Source organism: Bison bison, unplaced genomic scaffold, assembly GCF_000754665.1.
Source record: "Bison bison bison isolate TAMUID 2011002044 unplaced genomic scaffold, Bison_UMD1.0 scf7180017864291, whole genome shotgun sequence".
NCBI lineage: Eukaryota > Metazoa > Chordata > Mammalia > Artiodactyla > Bovidae > Bison > Bison bison.
The window spans coordinates 11,506,399-11,522,229 of NW_011494863.1; the positions used below are offsets into that span (position 1 = coordinate 11,506,399).

The following is a 15,831-nucleotide window of genomic DNA, read 5'->3' on the forward strand; positions in this document are numbered from 1 at the left end:
CAGTGGCACTTGCCCTATTCTTTCCCCCCACCCCAAAGTTCTTATTTCACTTTCATCCCAAGGAAAGAGGCATGTTCAGGACCACTACTAGTCTAGAAGGTCCATGAGGCCTGACTGTCACCAAGGTCCCTCACTAGCTCTGTGAACTTGAGTAACTCAAACTCTCTGTGCTGTAGTTTCCCTTTCTGTTAAATAAGGATAATAACCTCTTCTCCAGGTCACTGTGTTGAGAAAATATTAGCACCTAACCCAGGATGTGGCACACTTCAGGTGTTCAATAAATATTGGTTGATTAGGTGACTGAATAAATACCTGACTATTGGCTGTTCATTTGTTGGCAAGAGTGGACAACCCATATGGACAAATCCATAAATGTTTACTGAGCCCCTACAATGTGCCAGGCCCTATGCTGAATGTTTTCTATGCACAAACTGCTTGGAGTCCTCACATTCTTGTCAGGAAGGTAAGTTTGTTGTTACCACTTTCCAGGTAAAGAAGCGACAGCACCGAGTTTAAGTAACGTGGACAGGGTCACAAAGAAAAGAGGAGGCACAGGGATGCTGGAACCTAAGACCGGGCTGTTAGCGTTCACATGTGTGGCCTGTCTCCCTCATTGCCCAGCTAGGGAGAGGGAGGCCCAGAGAGGGCAGGGTACTTGCCCAAGGTCACGCAGGGGGCGACAGCTGAGGCCTCAACACCGAGGGCTTCCTTCCTAGACTCCCCTCCTCACGCGCTCGGGCCCCTCCAATCCGCAGCTCTGCTTGCGGGGGTGCGCATCCCCTCCCCACCCCCACCCCCCCTCCGCCCTCCCCTCCTCCCTCGGTCCATCAGTCAGCCCATCAGTCTGGGAGTCTACACCGGCTCAGCGGTGCACCCCTCCCCAGCCTCGGGCGCTGCGCAGGGAGAGGCAGGGCGTTTGCAGCGCCCAGCCCGCGCCCACGCCGGCAGCAGACGGCAGCGCCTGCGCCCGCGGCCCCCCAGCCGGTGTGCGGGAGTCGCGGAGGCCAAGGCGCGGCAGCCGGCCAGCGGCACGATCTCTTGCTCCCTCGCCCGCTCTCTGCGCTCAGGAAAAGCCAAGCTGGGAAGCCCTAGCGACCTGCCTTCCAAGATGAAGAAGCTCCAGGGAGCTCACCTTCGCAAGGTAGGGCACGAGGTCAGGGACGCACCTGAGGGAGGGATGCAGAAGCCCGCCCCCTCTCGAGCCCCCTGGGAGGGTTGGCGAGGACACCTACACTCGGCTCAGGGCTGTGGGGGAGGCCGGCTGAGCTGGATTGCAGGGAGGGGTGGGGTCACGGTCTGCGCGGGGTGGGGAGGGGTGGCCTTCCCCATCTGGGGGTCCGGATGCAGTGTGACGGCGGAAGAGGGGGAGGGGAGGCGGGGAGAGGCTAGGGTTCATTGGGCTAAGTTCTGCGAACAGGTGTCTGCAGCCACAGGAGGCGGGAGGTAGGGGTGCCGGGGCTAGGCACTCGCCCCTCCCCAGTACCTGCATCCCTTTCCCCCAGGAGCTAATTAGGGGAGTGGGGGATGCTGGAATAGCTGAGACAGCCTTGAGCTGGGTTAATGGGGGTGGGGGGCTTGGACCTGGTCCTTATCTGTGCAGTCTACACTGAAGCAGCCTCAGGGAGCCAGCAGGGGCACTCTGGTTTCCTGCAGGTGCTCCTGCCCTGCAGCACCCACCACCTCCTCCTCCCCATCGGCTTCGTTCTCCTGGCAGCTTTAGCTTCCCTGCTAAGACCCCAGGCTGCCCCTCAGCAGGACACAAGGGAGGCAAAGGCAAGGAGGGAAGAAATGCAAGACCCCACAGCTCGGGAGGTGGGGTGGAAGCTGGCATGAGAGAGGAGGCCAAGTCTCTGTATTCCTGGGCCCAGACCTTAGCCTCTCCCCACCTTGTCCTTGGGGTTGGACCTCCCAGCCAAGTTGCAAGTGCATGAGAAGGGAGAGTCTTGGGGGAAGTTTCTGGCTTTGGGCTTAAAAGTACCAGTATTAACCAAGGAGTCCAAACTCCTGGATAGTGTTTCTGCAAATGCCACTTACCCCGTGACTTTGGGGAAGTATGTTCTCTAACCTGGACCATTGCTGCTCTGTCCCAAGTGAGGGGCACCAAAGCAGCCCCCCCCAGTCCTGGGGTGGGGGGACACCATGAACTCACAGCAGCTGGTGTTGTTGACTGTCCCCTCTCCCACAAGCCACACCCTCACCCCCAACATGTACTCATTCAAGCTCTCTGCCCTTGGACAGCTGAGTGTGGAACTACTGTGATAAATGGGTTCTTTTTATTTACTGACATGAGTGACTTCTTAGGGTCATTTGTGGGTCTTTTGGGTCTTAAGTCCAGCCGCTGTTCTTTTCCATCTTACTCTCTCCTCCTTCCTCTCCCTCCTCACAAGAGCCCCTGCCCCTCACTGGCACAAGGCCACTCATTATGTAAATACCCATGTTGTGTGAAACCTTATCTCAAGTAATTCTCCAACAATTCTGGGAGATGGGTCTTATTATCCCCCATTTATAGACAAGGAAACTGAGGCACAGAGGGGTGCAACTTACTGCTTTCCTAAAGGTTAAACTGAGCAACCTAAAACCAACAGGGCAGGGGTGGGGCCCTTGGCCTCAGGGTCCCTTCTCTTGGTCTTTAAGGGAAGTGGGCAGGGAGTGAGGAAGTACCAAGTGTGGCAAAGGAATGGTGTTGTTCAGAGAGGAGCATACTACTGAGAGTCGGGGGTCTGGGTCCTGGCTTTGCTCTGCCCTTAACTTACCATTTGACCTTGAGCTCACCCCTTCTCCTCTGAAACTTATTTCCTCATCTGCACAATGATGAAGTCAGACTCCAGATTCCTATTGTTTCTCTCATCCTGAAGAAGGTATGAGAGCCTTGGCTTGGGAAATCCTACCTCTCCCAGACCTGCTGCTGCTGGTCACTACATTTGCTGGTCCCCAAAAGAGGGGTGTGGATCTGGCAAGCTCAGATTTGTGTTCCTCCGTGACTCTGGGTGGGGAGCGGGGAGATCAGGGGTGGGAGCCTCACATTCAGGCAGAAGTGTGAAGCTACTCATTAAGCTTCCAGCCTGCCCCATTGATTTGGTTGCTTTCCTGTCTTTCAATTAGTTCCATCCTTGCTGTGCCAGCCCCCTGGGATCTACCCCATGGTTGAGATGGAGGTACCACATGGGTTTTGGATTGGCTTAGCTTTGGAGGACCCCATCCTCTGTCCCTGGAGCAGAAGCAGGTTTCCCTCTGATTGGGGGAGGAGCTGACAGCATCCTGCTCTTGAAACTCTTGTCACCATGGAAACAGAGAGCCAGGACCGCTCTGTGAACACAGAAAGGGCAGCAGCTTCTCAGGAGGTATCAGGGGAACCTCATTATCGGGCCCTCCTGCCAGCTGGCCTGAATAGGACTGGGGATTCACAGGGTGTCAGGCCTTCCTCCCCATCCAATACCAGGGGCCAGTGTCAATGGCTGCTACCCTACCCCTCTTAGAGCTCACTTGGGAGGGAGTGGCTCCAGACGGCTGAAACCCATTCAGCTGGAGAGAGAAAGGGGAATCAGAGGGAAGAGGTGGATTTCATACAGGTCAGGGAACTGCTGCTACCCTCACCCCAGCATGTTTGAGATCACAGCTAAGAAATTACCAGCAACATACTGGTTTCAACCCTTAGAGCCCCGTTACTTGAAAAGCAGCTTTTCATGCTCTTCCTCATTGTCACCATCACCCATAATCATGCTAGGCTGCCCCCATCACCACTGCCCCTCTGGCCAATAGCCAGCCTCAGGCAGGACCACCACCACGGCTGTCATTATCACCGAGGGCCCAATGCTGTTACCACGTTTCTGCCATTCTGCCACAGCAGCCAGAAACCTCCAGTCCTGTGACACCTGGACCCTCCTTTCACCATCTTCATCCTAGCACTGCTCAGATGACAAGTCACCAGCAAAGTTTCCTCTGTCACCTGATGTTTATGTAGACACCTCCTTGGGCTGGTGCCAGGAAGGGCAATTTTAGGAGATAAAACAAATCGGGTAGTAGCTGTTTGCTGAATCCCTGTGCTTGGACCTGATCTGATTCGTGACCACTGCAGTGAAGTCTCCTTGGTGAATCCTGCCTCACAGATCATCAGAGCCAGAAGACTACTAACTAAAGATTATCTAAACCTGCATTTCTGCCAAGTATATCCCAGCATGCTAGCTCCTTGAAACCCTTTTCTTAAGTAGAATTGGAGGATACTTGTCTGTTCTAGTCCCTACTTGGAGAGTCACAATGCATGGTGGCCCATTAAAGGATATGACAAGTCCTGCAACAAAGAAACCTGTTTTACCTTGTGATAACCCAGCTTTCCCCAAACTTTTTTGAATAAAAAATCCCTTGTTCCCTCAAACATCTACAAACATTTCAAGTGATTTGTTTTTGGAAATCTCCTCAGTGTCCATATGGGGAAATTAAGGCTCAGAAGAGTCTTTCCTAAGGTTGAATAGTGAATTGGCACAGACCTGGGGTGAGAACCATCATCTCCTGACGTCCAGTCTAGTGGACTCACTGCTTCCCGTGGTCGTTCCTCGGCAGGAAGCAGGAGGTCCTTTTTCCTCTCTGAAAACCATGACGCTATTTGATAACCTGCCTTCTTTGCAGCTCTGTTCTCCTCTACATGGGACATGGCTTTCCGAGTCAAGCAGAAAAGATCTAACTGCCCCTTTTCTCCTGCCCCATTCCCAGAGGCACTTCTGGGAGCTGCTGTGTGAATTTTAGATGCTGGGGACTTTGGGCTTCCTTCCGGGTCCAAAGCCCAGACAACTCACGGACACGCTACCTCACATCCCTTGGGCCAGGATTCCAAGAACCCTGAGGAAGGCCTCCATCTCCCAGCCCCAGCCTAAAGGGAGGATGCCCAGTGAACTTCTCCACCCTCCTCAAATTATGGGAGGGGATCTTAGGGACAGTTGGTTCCCATTCCCCTCTGTGCAAGCATCTCTCCTCCAGAGACAGGAAGGTCACAACTTCCTTAGATAGACTGGGGCTTCAGTAGCTTCTTCCTGCTTCGGAACTAAAATTCATAGTCCTCAGCAGGCCTCTTTGAGCCACACAGCATACATCTAAACCCAAGGGAGCCCACATTCCCTCCACTCCCCATCCTTTCTATGTTAAGGGCCCACTTCTTCCTCTTGTCCTCCTGTAACTGCTTTTCCTGAACATGCTCCAGTCCAGCCACCTGCTTTGTGCACATGCTCCAAACTGCTGGTATTGTTCTTAAAATACAGCACTCAGAATGGAGTAGCAGAACTCCAGCATTGGGTGATTGACGATCTGGGCTTCAGCATTAGGAAGTCTGGACTGGAGACCTAGTTCTCCCACTAGTCAGCCTTGTAAAAACTCTGGATGTGTCATTGATACCTCTTTGAGCCTCAGTTTCCCTTTGATGAATACTTAGCTCTCAGAGATTCCCAGGTGGCTCAGTGGTAAAGAATCAGCCTGCCAATGCAGGAGACACAGGTTCAATCCCTGTGTGGGGAAGATCCCCTGGAGGAAGAAATGGCAACCCATTCCAGTATTATTGCCTGGAGAATCTCCATAGACAGAGGAGCCTGGCAGGCTACAGTTCATGGTGTCGCAAAGAGTTGGACACAATTGAGTATGCACGTACCTCTGTTTGTACCTAGCTCTCAGAATTGTTTTGGGAATGAAACCAGGTAATGTGAGTAAAACGTTTCGCACAGTGAGTGCATGATAAGTGCTCACGTATGGTAACTGTCATTAAGATCATCATCAAAATAGGACCATCACTGGATTTGACCTCTGTGTTAGCCAAACTAAGATTAAGGTAGCTTTCTTAGTGCCAGAGCCACCCTACTACTCTAAAAAGTTTGTAGTCACCTGAAATCTTGAGGAGCTCCTGCCTGCTAGCGTGTCAGCCCAGGTTAACAGTGAGAGCAGTTGATTATCTGAACCAATAGAGTTCTTTGCAATTAGCCCTGTTTGAGTTCATATTCTTATTCGAGATGGAGGTGGGGGGTGGGGGTCCCAGTTCAACCTGGCCTCACCTTTCTGTCTCACCTCTTTGGTGTCTCTTACTGGCAGCCTGTCACCCCAGACCTGCTAATGACCCCAAGCGACCAGGGCGATGTAGACCTGGACGTGGACTTTGCCGCAGACCGGGGGAACTGGACAGGCAAGCTGGACTTCCTGCTGTCCTGCATTGGCTACTGTGTCGGCCTGGGGAACGTCTGGCGTTTTCCCTATCGAGCCTATACCAATGGAGGAGGTATGAGCCTGATGCCTGCATGAGGGGTGTCGAGGCCAGAGGACCAAGGCTCAGGGTGGAGTGAGGTTTTAAGTGACCTTGGCCACGGTCTCCTATGTGACCCTGGGCTGAATTAGTTGAAAGTGGTGACCTGGGCTGGAAGTAGGAGCTCACCCTGCCTCATCCCTTTTCCTCTCCCAGTCCCTTCCTTCCTCTCTCATCCCCAGGGTGGATACTCACTCAGTTCTCTCCCTAAGCCTTGGCACTCCCTGGGCCCTGAGTGATGGGCAGAGGGGGCTGCCTCCACTTTGTGATAAAGGTCTGTATCTGCCTGTCAGTGGTTACTGCGCTCTCAGTATTCTCCACATTCCTTTCTCTCCCACCTCACCTCCCTTGGAACGTCACTCCATCAATCAGTTACTCCTGGGTTCTTAAATCTTCAATCTAGCTTTGCCTCTTGGTTCCTTCCTTTCAAGCTGCAAACACAACATCTTTTCCATCTTAAATTCTCTGTCCCTGCTTCTTCATCAAGTGGCTATTCTAAGTCTCACCACCAATAGCTGGGGTTGAGCACTCACCATCTGCCAGGCCCCAGGCCTGCCTCACTTAACCCTGATGACAACCACCTGGATGGGCACTGTTGTCTTGATGAGGCAACTGTGCTTGGAGAGGCCAGGTTCCTTGCCCAAGGTCACACGCTGGCGACCCAACGTTCCACCCCAGGGTTATCATCTCCGGAGCAATCTGTCCCTGCCAGCACTGCGTGTCTCCTCCCATCTCTACCAAACTCCTTAAAGAAGCACATATTGGCAGAGCAACAGAAATGCAAGGAAAACTAGATGAAGCGAGGACAAGATGAACTGGGACGACGGGGAAGTATGGGATGAGTGCTAGCCTCTGAAGCTCTGAGAACTCAGGGATGGCCACAGTGGTCTGTCCTCCCTCTCCCCGGTTCCCAAGGCTTTTTCTCTCTGTGGGCTGACCTCATTTTTCCCTGGATCAGACTTCCTCCCTACAGGTGTGCCGGGGGTGGCCAAAGACAACTATGGAATGACTTCCTCCTCAGAACTGTTCCCTCTGAATGAATCTATGTTGAATTGCAGGGAAGGTCTCTAACTGGCCTGCCTTGGGATATGTGCCCAGAAAGGGTGGGCAGGGGTTGGCTGGTGTGACTGGCAGCCCTTCCAGAGCCATATGGTGGTGGGCAGTCCTGTAAAGGAGCTAGCTGCTAGTATGAGAAGAAAAGGAAGACGGATGCTGGGCACAGGCGACCACAGGTGGCAGCCACAAGCATCTGAGGTGGCATTGGGAGGAGGGGAGGAGCAGGTAGACAGGAGCCAGATTCTAAAGGTCATCGATTTCTGTACTGAGGAGTTTGTACTTTATCTGGCAGGGAATGCACTCATTCACTACGTGTCTGATCTGAGCCTAGTCCTGGCCTGGGCACTAGGGCTACAGAAGTAAGTAAATCCCCATATGTCCACTTGGCCCTCAGTGATCTCCTGGCAGAAAAGAAGACAGTCCCGCAGTGCCCAGCCCCACATGAGAAGTGAAGGTGCCTGCCAGTCATGGGAGGGGGTGGGGCTAGAGCTAGGCTTTCAGGGGAGCTGACCGCCCATCCCTAGACCTTCCCTACCCTTCCTCCTCCTTGCAGGCGCCTTCCTCGTGCCCTACTTCCTCATGCTGGCCATCTGCGGCATCCCCCTCTTCTTCCTCGAGCTCTCTCTGGGCCAGTTCTCCAGTCTGGGACCCCTGGCCGTCTGGAAAATCAGCCCGCTCTTCAAAGGTGAGGCCTTGGCGGGGGGCGGTGTTGAAAGCCTGAGGGAGGCAGGGAGGTTGCCCCCTACTCTCTGCCCTCTAGGCAGAGAGGGAGGTGAAATCTAGAAAGGGGACGGCTTCCTTGGCCTGAAGGCCGCCCCTCCCGCATCCAGGTGCCGGCGCGGCCATGCTGCTCATCGTGGGCCTAGTGGCCATCTACTACAACATGATTATCGCCTACGTCCTCTTCTACCTCTTCGCCTCCCTCACCAGCAACCTGCCCTGGGAACACTGTGGCAACTGGTGGAACACAGACCTCTGCCTCGAGCACAGAGGCTCCAAGGACGGCAACGGGGCCCTGCCCCTCAACCTCACCAGCACTGTCAGCCCCAGCGAGGAGTACTGGAGGTCAGGCCCCTGCTGGCCCAGCAGCAGTCGGGGAGGGGCAGGGGGCAGGATTGTGCCCATGCTCCTATGGGGCTCTACATGCACCTCAAAGGTTGAGTTCAGGTGCTGTGTTGGATGGACTCTGAGTTCTAACCCCAGTTCTTCACCTGACCAGCTGTGTGGCCTTGAACAATTTATTTGGTTTGTGATGCTTTATCTTTGAATCAGGTGTGATAGTATCTGAAGGCTACTGTGAGGGTTAAAGGAAAGAAGGCATATAAATTGTGCCGCTCAGCCTGGTGGATAGTGAGTGCTCAGTAAATGCTAGCTGATAGTAATGATGCTGATGATAAGTCATTGTCAACATCTGGAGCCTCAGTTTCCTCCTCTGTACAAGGGGTAGTAAGAGTCCCTGCTTCATAGGATGGAATCAGTCAGTTACTCATTTATTTATTCAATCTGTGATTATTGAGCGCCGGATATATTAGTAGGCAAAACACTTAGCAGAGACCAGGGTCAACAGGACCAGCTCGGGTTAGTCTAAAAGGAGAGAGGAAACTCTAGGAGAGTAAAGGGTTGCTTGAGAAGGACACAGTTAACTCAGAACCAGCCACATCGCAAGCCACTGTGAGTGGTGGGGGTCAGAAGGGCATCACTGCCCATTGGCCTGTCCCTAAGTCCCACTTTATAGCTGAGAAAACAAGCCCGGAGGCTTGCTCAGTACTTACTGGCAGAGGCAGTACTAGAATCAAGGCCTCCTGATGCTTGATCCTGTTCTGGAACATTCTAGAGTTGCCTTGTTCCTAGGTAGGGACCATTGGCTGACCAGAGGACACAGACCAGATAACCATAACCCTTTGCTTGCAAAAGGCTACTCTTAGGGGTTTTCTCCCAAATGAGCCCCATGTTTTTAATTGTTTTAGCCTCCAACCTGCATTTATTACATAGTTCATTCATTTGTCCATTTGAAATGAATCTAAAGTGTCTGCACCTGCGGAGGAATATGTCTGACCAGTGGGGAAGGACAGGCTTGGGTCTGCAACTAAAAGCCAAAGAACATGACATGGTCACTGGCAGCAGCCTAGGGTCTCCATGGCAACACCGTGGCCTGCTGCATCACTTGGGGAGCAGGCAGGAAGCAGATGGCACTGTCACAGGGCTTCACTGAAGAGAGTTGAGTGAGTGGAGAGACTTCACAGGGGTGAGGGGATCCACATGGAAATGTGAGGCACCAGGGACTAGCAAGAGGGACAGTCATAGCACCCCGAGGCAAGGAGGCAAGTGCTATCAGAATCAGGGGAGACTGAAAGCCTCAGAGGAAGGGCCCCCTAGCCAGAGCTGTGCTGTAGAAACGGGAGTCACAGCCACACCCTCTGATGGTGTGTGGCGTGCATGCTTACATATGTATACACACATGTGCATAAATACCCGAACGCATCATCCAGTCTCCTGCTGTTGCCTCCCATTAGCCAGACCCCTGTGGAAACTGAAGAGGAAGGAGCCTGGGTGATAGTGTCTCTAGAGGCCCAGCTCCTGGGTGCAGAGCTGATCAGAGAAGGACGGAGAGGAATCAAACAGAGAATAGCCAGATAGGCTTGTGGGCTGGTCACAGCTTCACTCCATGTCTGTGGAGCATGGCAAGGTGACCAGAGAACATTCAGGCCTTGTCCCCCACAGCCGCTACGTCCTCCACATCCAAGGAAGCCAGGGCATCGGAAGTCCCGGGTACATCCGCTGGAACCTCTGCCTTTGCCTGCTGCTCGCCTGGGTCATCGTGTTCCTCTGTATCCTCAAGGGTGTGAAGTCCTCGGGCAAGGTGAAGCTGGGAGGCCCTGGAGGCCTGAGAGGCTGGGAACGGCGAGGGCTTCCTGGAGGAGGCAGGGTGTAGGCTGAGCCTGAGAGGACGAATGGACTTCAGCTGGGAAGAGGGGAAGGGAGAGGACATTGAGACTGGGGAAGGGGGAGGCGCTGCCTGAAGAAAGACGTGGAGATGGGGCCGGATGGCGGCCAAGCTGGTTCACTAGACTAGAAACATGCCAAGGGCAGGACCTGTTATTCAAGCTTGTATCCTAATCTAGTGCTTGGCACTTTGGAGAAGCTCAGCAAGTGTTTGTTGAATGCCTGGAGGGTGCGCAAGAGTCACAACTCTTTGAAATGCAAGGACTAGAACCCAGTTATCACACTCAGCTGGAAAGTCCAGAGGGCCTGCTTCAGGCACAGCTGGATCTAGCGGTTCAGATGAGGAATGTTGTTCTCTTGGTCTCTCAGCAATGCTTTCCTCCAGGTTGACTTCTTAGGCTTCATTCTTCATGAGCTTGCCCCTAGCAACTCCAGGCATACATCTTTCCTACTTAGTGTTCTCCCTTGCCCTAGGTTTCAAAAATCCTAGAATTGAGTCCCACTGGACAGATGGGTCTTAGACTCATCTCTGGACCAGTCACCCTGGGCAGAAGGGTGGAGTGCTCTACTTGGCTGGGCCTGGAGCTGGAAATTGAAACAGCCCCAGGTGGAAAAGTCAGGCAACTGTTATGCGAAAAAGACCAGCTAGAAGCTGGGAAGACAAAGCCCACTGTAGCTTATGGAGGGTAGGAAGGGCCATAGAGCTGTTTCAGGAGTTGGAAACCTTCTGAGTGGTTTACTCAATCATTTATAAATTAGAACTTATCTCTCTGCAAAGTGCTGAGATGTTGTCCATGAGGAAAAGAACCATTAGAAGAAAGCATGGAGACCATTAGAAAGCCAGGAGAGGTCATCGTGGTGCAAGCCAAGGCAGTGAGAGGCTTGGGACTTGATGGTGTTTGCTGAGGATGAAGCTGGAGGTTTGGGAACAGGTGGAGACAGGACAGAGGAGAATTTGGACATGTCCAATGTCTGATGACCATGCAGGCTGGGTTTGTGTGGGGGGAGGGAGAGAGAGTGGATGGGTAGGAACAGCCCTGGGAAGCAGCGATGTGTGGTGGGAGTGAGGGAAGGAAAGAGAGCATCACAGATGGTGGCTGTTTCTAACTTGGGCTACCTGAAGGTTGGGGAGGTGAGTCAGTAAGATGGGGGTTTCTGAGAGGAGGAGAGAAGAGAGAAGGTCACCCCCTTCTGTCCCCATTTACTGTCTCTCAGGTGGTGTATTTCACGGCCACGTTCCCCTACCTCATCCTGCTCATGCTGCTGGTCCGTGGAGTCACCCTCCCTGGGGCCTGGAAGGGCATCCAGTTCTATCTCACCCCTCAGTTCCACCACCTGTTATCTTCCAAGGTGAGACCCTCAAGGCCAGCATGTAAAGGGAGAGGTCAGGCTAGGGAGTGGAAAGAAGACTCCCTAGGGAAAGGGAGTGGGGGGAGGATCTTCCACATGGTGAATCCCCTGTACCGGACACTGTGCTTGGCACTGTGTATCTTTTTCCTTTATTACTATATACGATCCTATGCAGTAGACGTTATTCTCCCATTTTACAGATGAAGAAACTGAGGCCCAAAAGAATTAGCAGATCACACAGCTAGGGAGCAGCAGAGTTGGGATTTCCTCCCAGACCTGACTGTAAAACCCAAGGACGGTATTAGTAATAATAATAGAAAAATGGTCCTGACAGGTAGCATTCTTATTTGTTGGTGGATGACTACGCCTGCCCCTGCTCTAGCATTGTGCATAATGTAGTCATGTGATCCTTACCACCAGCCTATGAGGCAGGTACCATTCCTATCCCCTCAGTACAGACAGGGGACATGAGGGCTGGAGAGGTAACTGGCCTGAAGAGTCTACACAGCTTGAAAGTGGGGGAACTGGGATTCAAATCCAGGTTCCTCCAACTCCGAGAGGCAATAAAAGGGTTACAGGGGCTGATTGTCAGTACACATCTACTGAAAATTTATACAAGGCACTACTTTCTTCAGAACTGGACCAAGCTTAGAGAGTATCTTCTAGATCCTAGATGGGGAAACTGAGGCCCAGAGAGAGGAAGGAACTTGACCAAGTCCTGCAGTGTTAGAGCAGGCCTTGCTCCCAGGTGCTGTCACTCACTAGCCAGGTCCTTCATCACAGCATGCCTGGGCCTGTCAACTGGCTCTCGCCCTACCTCCTTCCCTTTCTGGGCACCACGGTGTGCCAACCTCTCCTCTCTGCCCTCCCTCTGCATCTTTCCCTGTCACAGGTGTGGATTGAAGCTGCTCTTCAGATCTTCTATTCCCTGGGTGTGGGCTTCGGGGGGCTCCTCACCTTTGCCTCCTACAACACATTTCACCAGAACATCTATAGGTCAGTGCTGCCTCCCGGACCCCGGCGGCTGGAGTGGGTAGGAGAGTGGCTCTCCAGGGAGGGCCTCGTGGGTGAGGACGGGGGCCACTCACCCTGGCCTGTGCCTGGACTTCTCCTGGCAGAGACACCTTCATTGTCACCCTGGGCAACGCCATCACCAGCATCTTGGCTGGCTTTGCCATCTTCTCCGTGCTGGGCTACATGTCTCAGGAGCTGGGTGTACCTGTGGACCAAGTAGCCAAAGCAGGTGGGCAGGCTGCCTGGCCCTGGTGGGTGGAGGGTGCATCGGGCACAGCTGGACTGGGCAAGTGAGCATATACGTGGACCAGCAAGGTTGTGGATGGGTATGGTGTGTGTGTGTGTGTGTGTGTGTGCATGCATAGCATGCATGCAAATGAATGTGTCTGAGCTGTTTTCTGAGTGTTCAAGTGCAAAAGGATGGGTGTGCAAATGAGTATGTATCAACCTGTGTCTAGAGAGAAGTGACTTTCTGGAGGAGATTGTGGTGTTTTGTCACATCTCAGGAACTTGCCTTACTTGTCCAGATGAGTCACATCCTGTATGGAGATGCCTGTGTGAGTGAATTGAGGGTTTGGATGATGTTGTGAATCAGTATCTTGCACCAATGGGAGTATCTGAGTGTGTGTGTACGTGGAACTGTTCATGCAAATGATTGTGCACTTAAGCATATTCAAATGAGGGTTTATATTTGGTCTTGTGTTTACTCATGTACTCATTATTAATTCATTTTTTTATCCACCTGTGTTTATGGAGCACGGACAGTGTGCTGGCCTGTGTCTTAGGAGTTAAGAAAGTGTTGGAAGTGTGCAGTGAGTGTACATCTCTGGGTTTGGCCCAAGTGGGTGTAAGTAGTAATCATGTGTGTTTAAGTACATATGCGGGGCCCCCACGTTCCCCAGGCTGCTGACCCCGTGTGCCCTTGGCCCAGGCCCTGGCCTGGCCTTTGTCGTCTACCCACAGGCCATGACCATGCTGCCTCTGTCACCCTTCTGGTCCTTCCTGTTCTTCTTCATGCTGCTGACTCTCGGCTTGGATAGCCAGGTGAGCTGCCCATGCCAGTGGGTGTGCCTCGTGGTACACGTCTGCGATGTGTGTGCGCCTCGCTGCATGAGTTATCCGTGTGTGATGTGGGTGTCTCTGTCTGTATGTGTATCTATGTGTGTATCTGTCCAGTGTGAAATGTATGGCTGTGTGTCTGTGTATGTCTTCACATGATGTTTCTGTATGTCTGATATGTGTGATGTGCGTATGATATGTGTGTGTTGTGCGTGTATCTGCATCTGTGGGATGTACCTCTCTGTGTGTGTTTGTATGTGTGTGGTGGGGGCAGAACTCTGAGCCCCCTTCTCCCCCCAGTTTGCCTTCTTGGAGACCATCGTGACAGCTGTTACGGACGAGTTCCCGTACTACCTTCGGCCCAAGAAGGCTGTGTTCTCGGGGCTCATCTGCGTGGCCATGTACCTGATGGGGCTGGTCCTCACCACGGATGTGAGTGGTGCTGTGGGGTGGGCGGACAGCTGGTGGGCAAGGCTGGGGCAGACACCTGCAGTGCTGTCTGTGGCCAGGCCAACACGCCCCAAGCTACCTGCTTCTTCCTCTGTGGGAGGAAGCTAGTCCACCCCAGACCCTCTTTCTCAAGAAGCAGCTTGGCCTATGACCCAGAGTTCTGATTTTGGAGTCTGAAAAGTCTTCCAGGCTTATTCTTGCACTTGATGAATGACCTCAGGACAAGTGGCTTCACCTCCCTGAGCCTGTTTTCCCACTGATAAAGTGGGGTCTACATATAGGCTATAGGCTTGTGAGACTCAAATCGGATGGTGTGTATAGAGGGCTTGGCAGGCAGACAGCAGTCGCACTCTATCATCTTGCTCTCCCTACTGGCCTGCCTGCTCCCAGCTCCCTTCTTCCTGCCTGGAGAAGGGGCAGCACTGGGGATCGGGGCTGGGATGAGGGCACTCCAGAGCTGTGACTTGTGTTCCAGGGGGGCATGTACTGGCTGGTCCTTCTGGACGACTACAGCGCCAGCTTCGGGCTGATGGTGGTGGTGATCACCACGTGCCTCGCCGTCACCCGGGTGTATGGTGAGAGGGGCTGTGGGAGGTGGAGTCAGGCTCCCAGCTGTGGGAGAATGGGAGTCTACCCTGGAGCCCCCCTGCACTGGGTCCCTGGTCCCAAGGGCCAGGGTTTCCAGTGGGGGCAACTGGGGTGGAGGAGGGGCTGACGGTGCTTGTGGGGCTGTGGGTGGGGCCATTCCCCCTCCTTTCCCCGTGCAGGCATCCAGAGGTTCTGCCGGGACATCCACATGATGCTGGGCTTCAAGCCGGGCTTCTACTTCAGGGCCTGCTGGCTGTTCCTGTCTCCATCCACGCTCCTGGTAACCAGGGTGGAAGGGAGGGCTGCTGGCTGGGGGCTCAGGGGTGAGAGCAGGGCCCTTCTGGGCATTCAGTCTAGGGGGACTGCCCTAGCCCTCAGTGGACCTCTGTCAGGGCTGGGGGATAGAATGAGTACCAGGATCCCGGTCTACTCCCCTCTCCCGTGGTGTCCCCAGCTTTTGTAGCTGTGCTGGGCCTGGCCCTGTGTTTGATTGGCAGAATGAGTGGGGCTTTCTTAGGCTTCAGAGCTTTAGGGCTGGGGTGGTGAGGCTGTGCTTCTTAGCCTTGGATTTGGAGCAGCTCAGGGATAGGCCATCTCAGGCTTTGGCATTGGGTCAGCTTTGGACAGGACTGTCTCAGGACTTGCAAAGGCTCCAAAGATGGGCCAGCTCAAGTTCTGGTATAGCTTCGGACTGGGCTTTCTCAGAGACTGGGTGGCTCTGGGCTGGGCTCTCTCAGGCCTTGGGATGGCCTTGGGCTGAGCTATCTCAGGCTTTACAGTAGCTCAGACCTGGGCTATCCCAAGCCCTGGGGCCTGCCCGAGGCCCTCTGTGACGCTGGAGCCCCCACCTGCAGGCCCTGCTGGTGTATAGCATCGTCAAGTACCAGCCCTCAGAGTATGGCAGCTATCGCTTCCCAGCCTGGGCAGAGCTGCTGGGCATCCTGATGGGCCTGCTGTCCTGCCTCATGATCCCAGCCGGCATGCTGGTAGCCGTGCTTCGAGAGGAGGGCTCGCTCTGGGAGGTGAGTCTGCCCCACCCCTGCTTGCCCCCAGCCCCCAACCCCATGGCCCTGCTCTGCACCCAACCTCTAGAGCAG

At 53.7% G+C, this 15,831-nt stretch overlaps 1 protein-coding gene across 1 annotated transcript in view; it reads left to right on the plus strand.

The window, feature by feature from the left end:
• The first annotated feature begins 952 nt into the window (after positions 1–952).
• Positions 953–15,831, plus strand: part of SLC6A7 (solute carrier family 6 (neurotransmitter transporter), member 7) — a 20,394-nt gene continuing 5,515 nt past the window's right edge. The window contains exons 1-13 of the mRNA XM_010850562.1: positions 953–1,141; positions 6,067–6,250; positions 7,884–8,015; positions 8,161–8,395; positions 10,052–10,190; positions 11,489–11,623; positions 12,516–12,619; positions 12,742–12,866; positions 13,569–13,681; positions 13,997–14,128; positions 14,622–14,721; positions 14,914–15,014; positions 15,589–15,756. Of these exons, the coding sequence (XP_010848864.1) occupies positions 1,109–1,141; positions 6,067–6,250; positions 7,884–8,015; positions 8,161–8,395; positions 10,052–10,190; positions 11,489–11,623; positions 12,516–12,619; positions 12,742–12,866; positions 13,569–13,681; positions 13,997–14,128; positions 14,622–14,721; positions 14,914–15,014; positions 15,589–15,756 (1,701 nt within the window). The 5' untranslated portion in view covers positions 953–1,108. The remainder of the gene's footprint in view (positions 1,142–6,066; positions 6,251–7,883; positions 8,016–8,160; positions 8,396–10,051; positions 10,191–11,488; positions 11,624–12,515; positions 12,620–12,741; positions 12,867–13,568; positions 13,682–13,996; positions 14,129–14,621; positions 14,722–14,913; positions 15,015–15,588; positions 15,757–15,831) is intronic.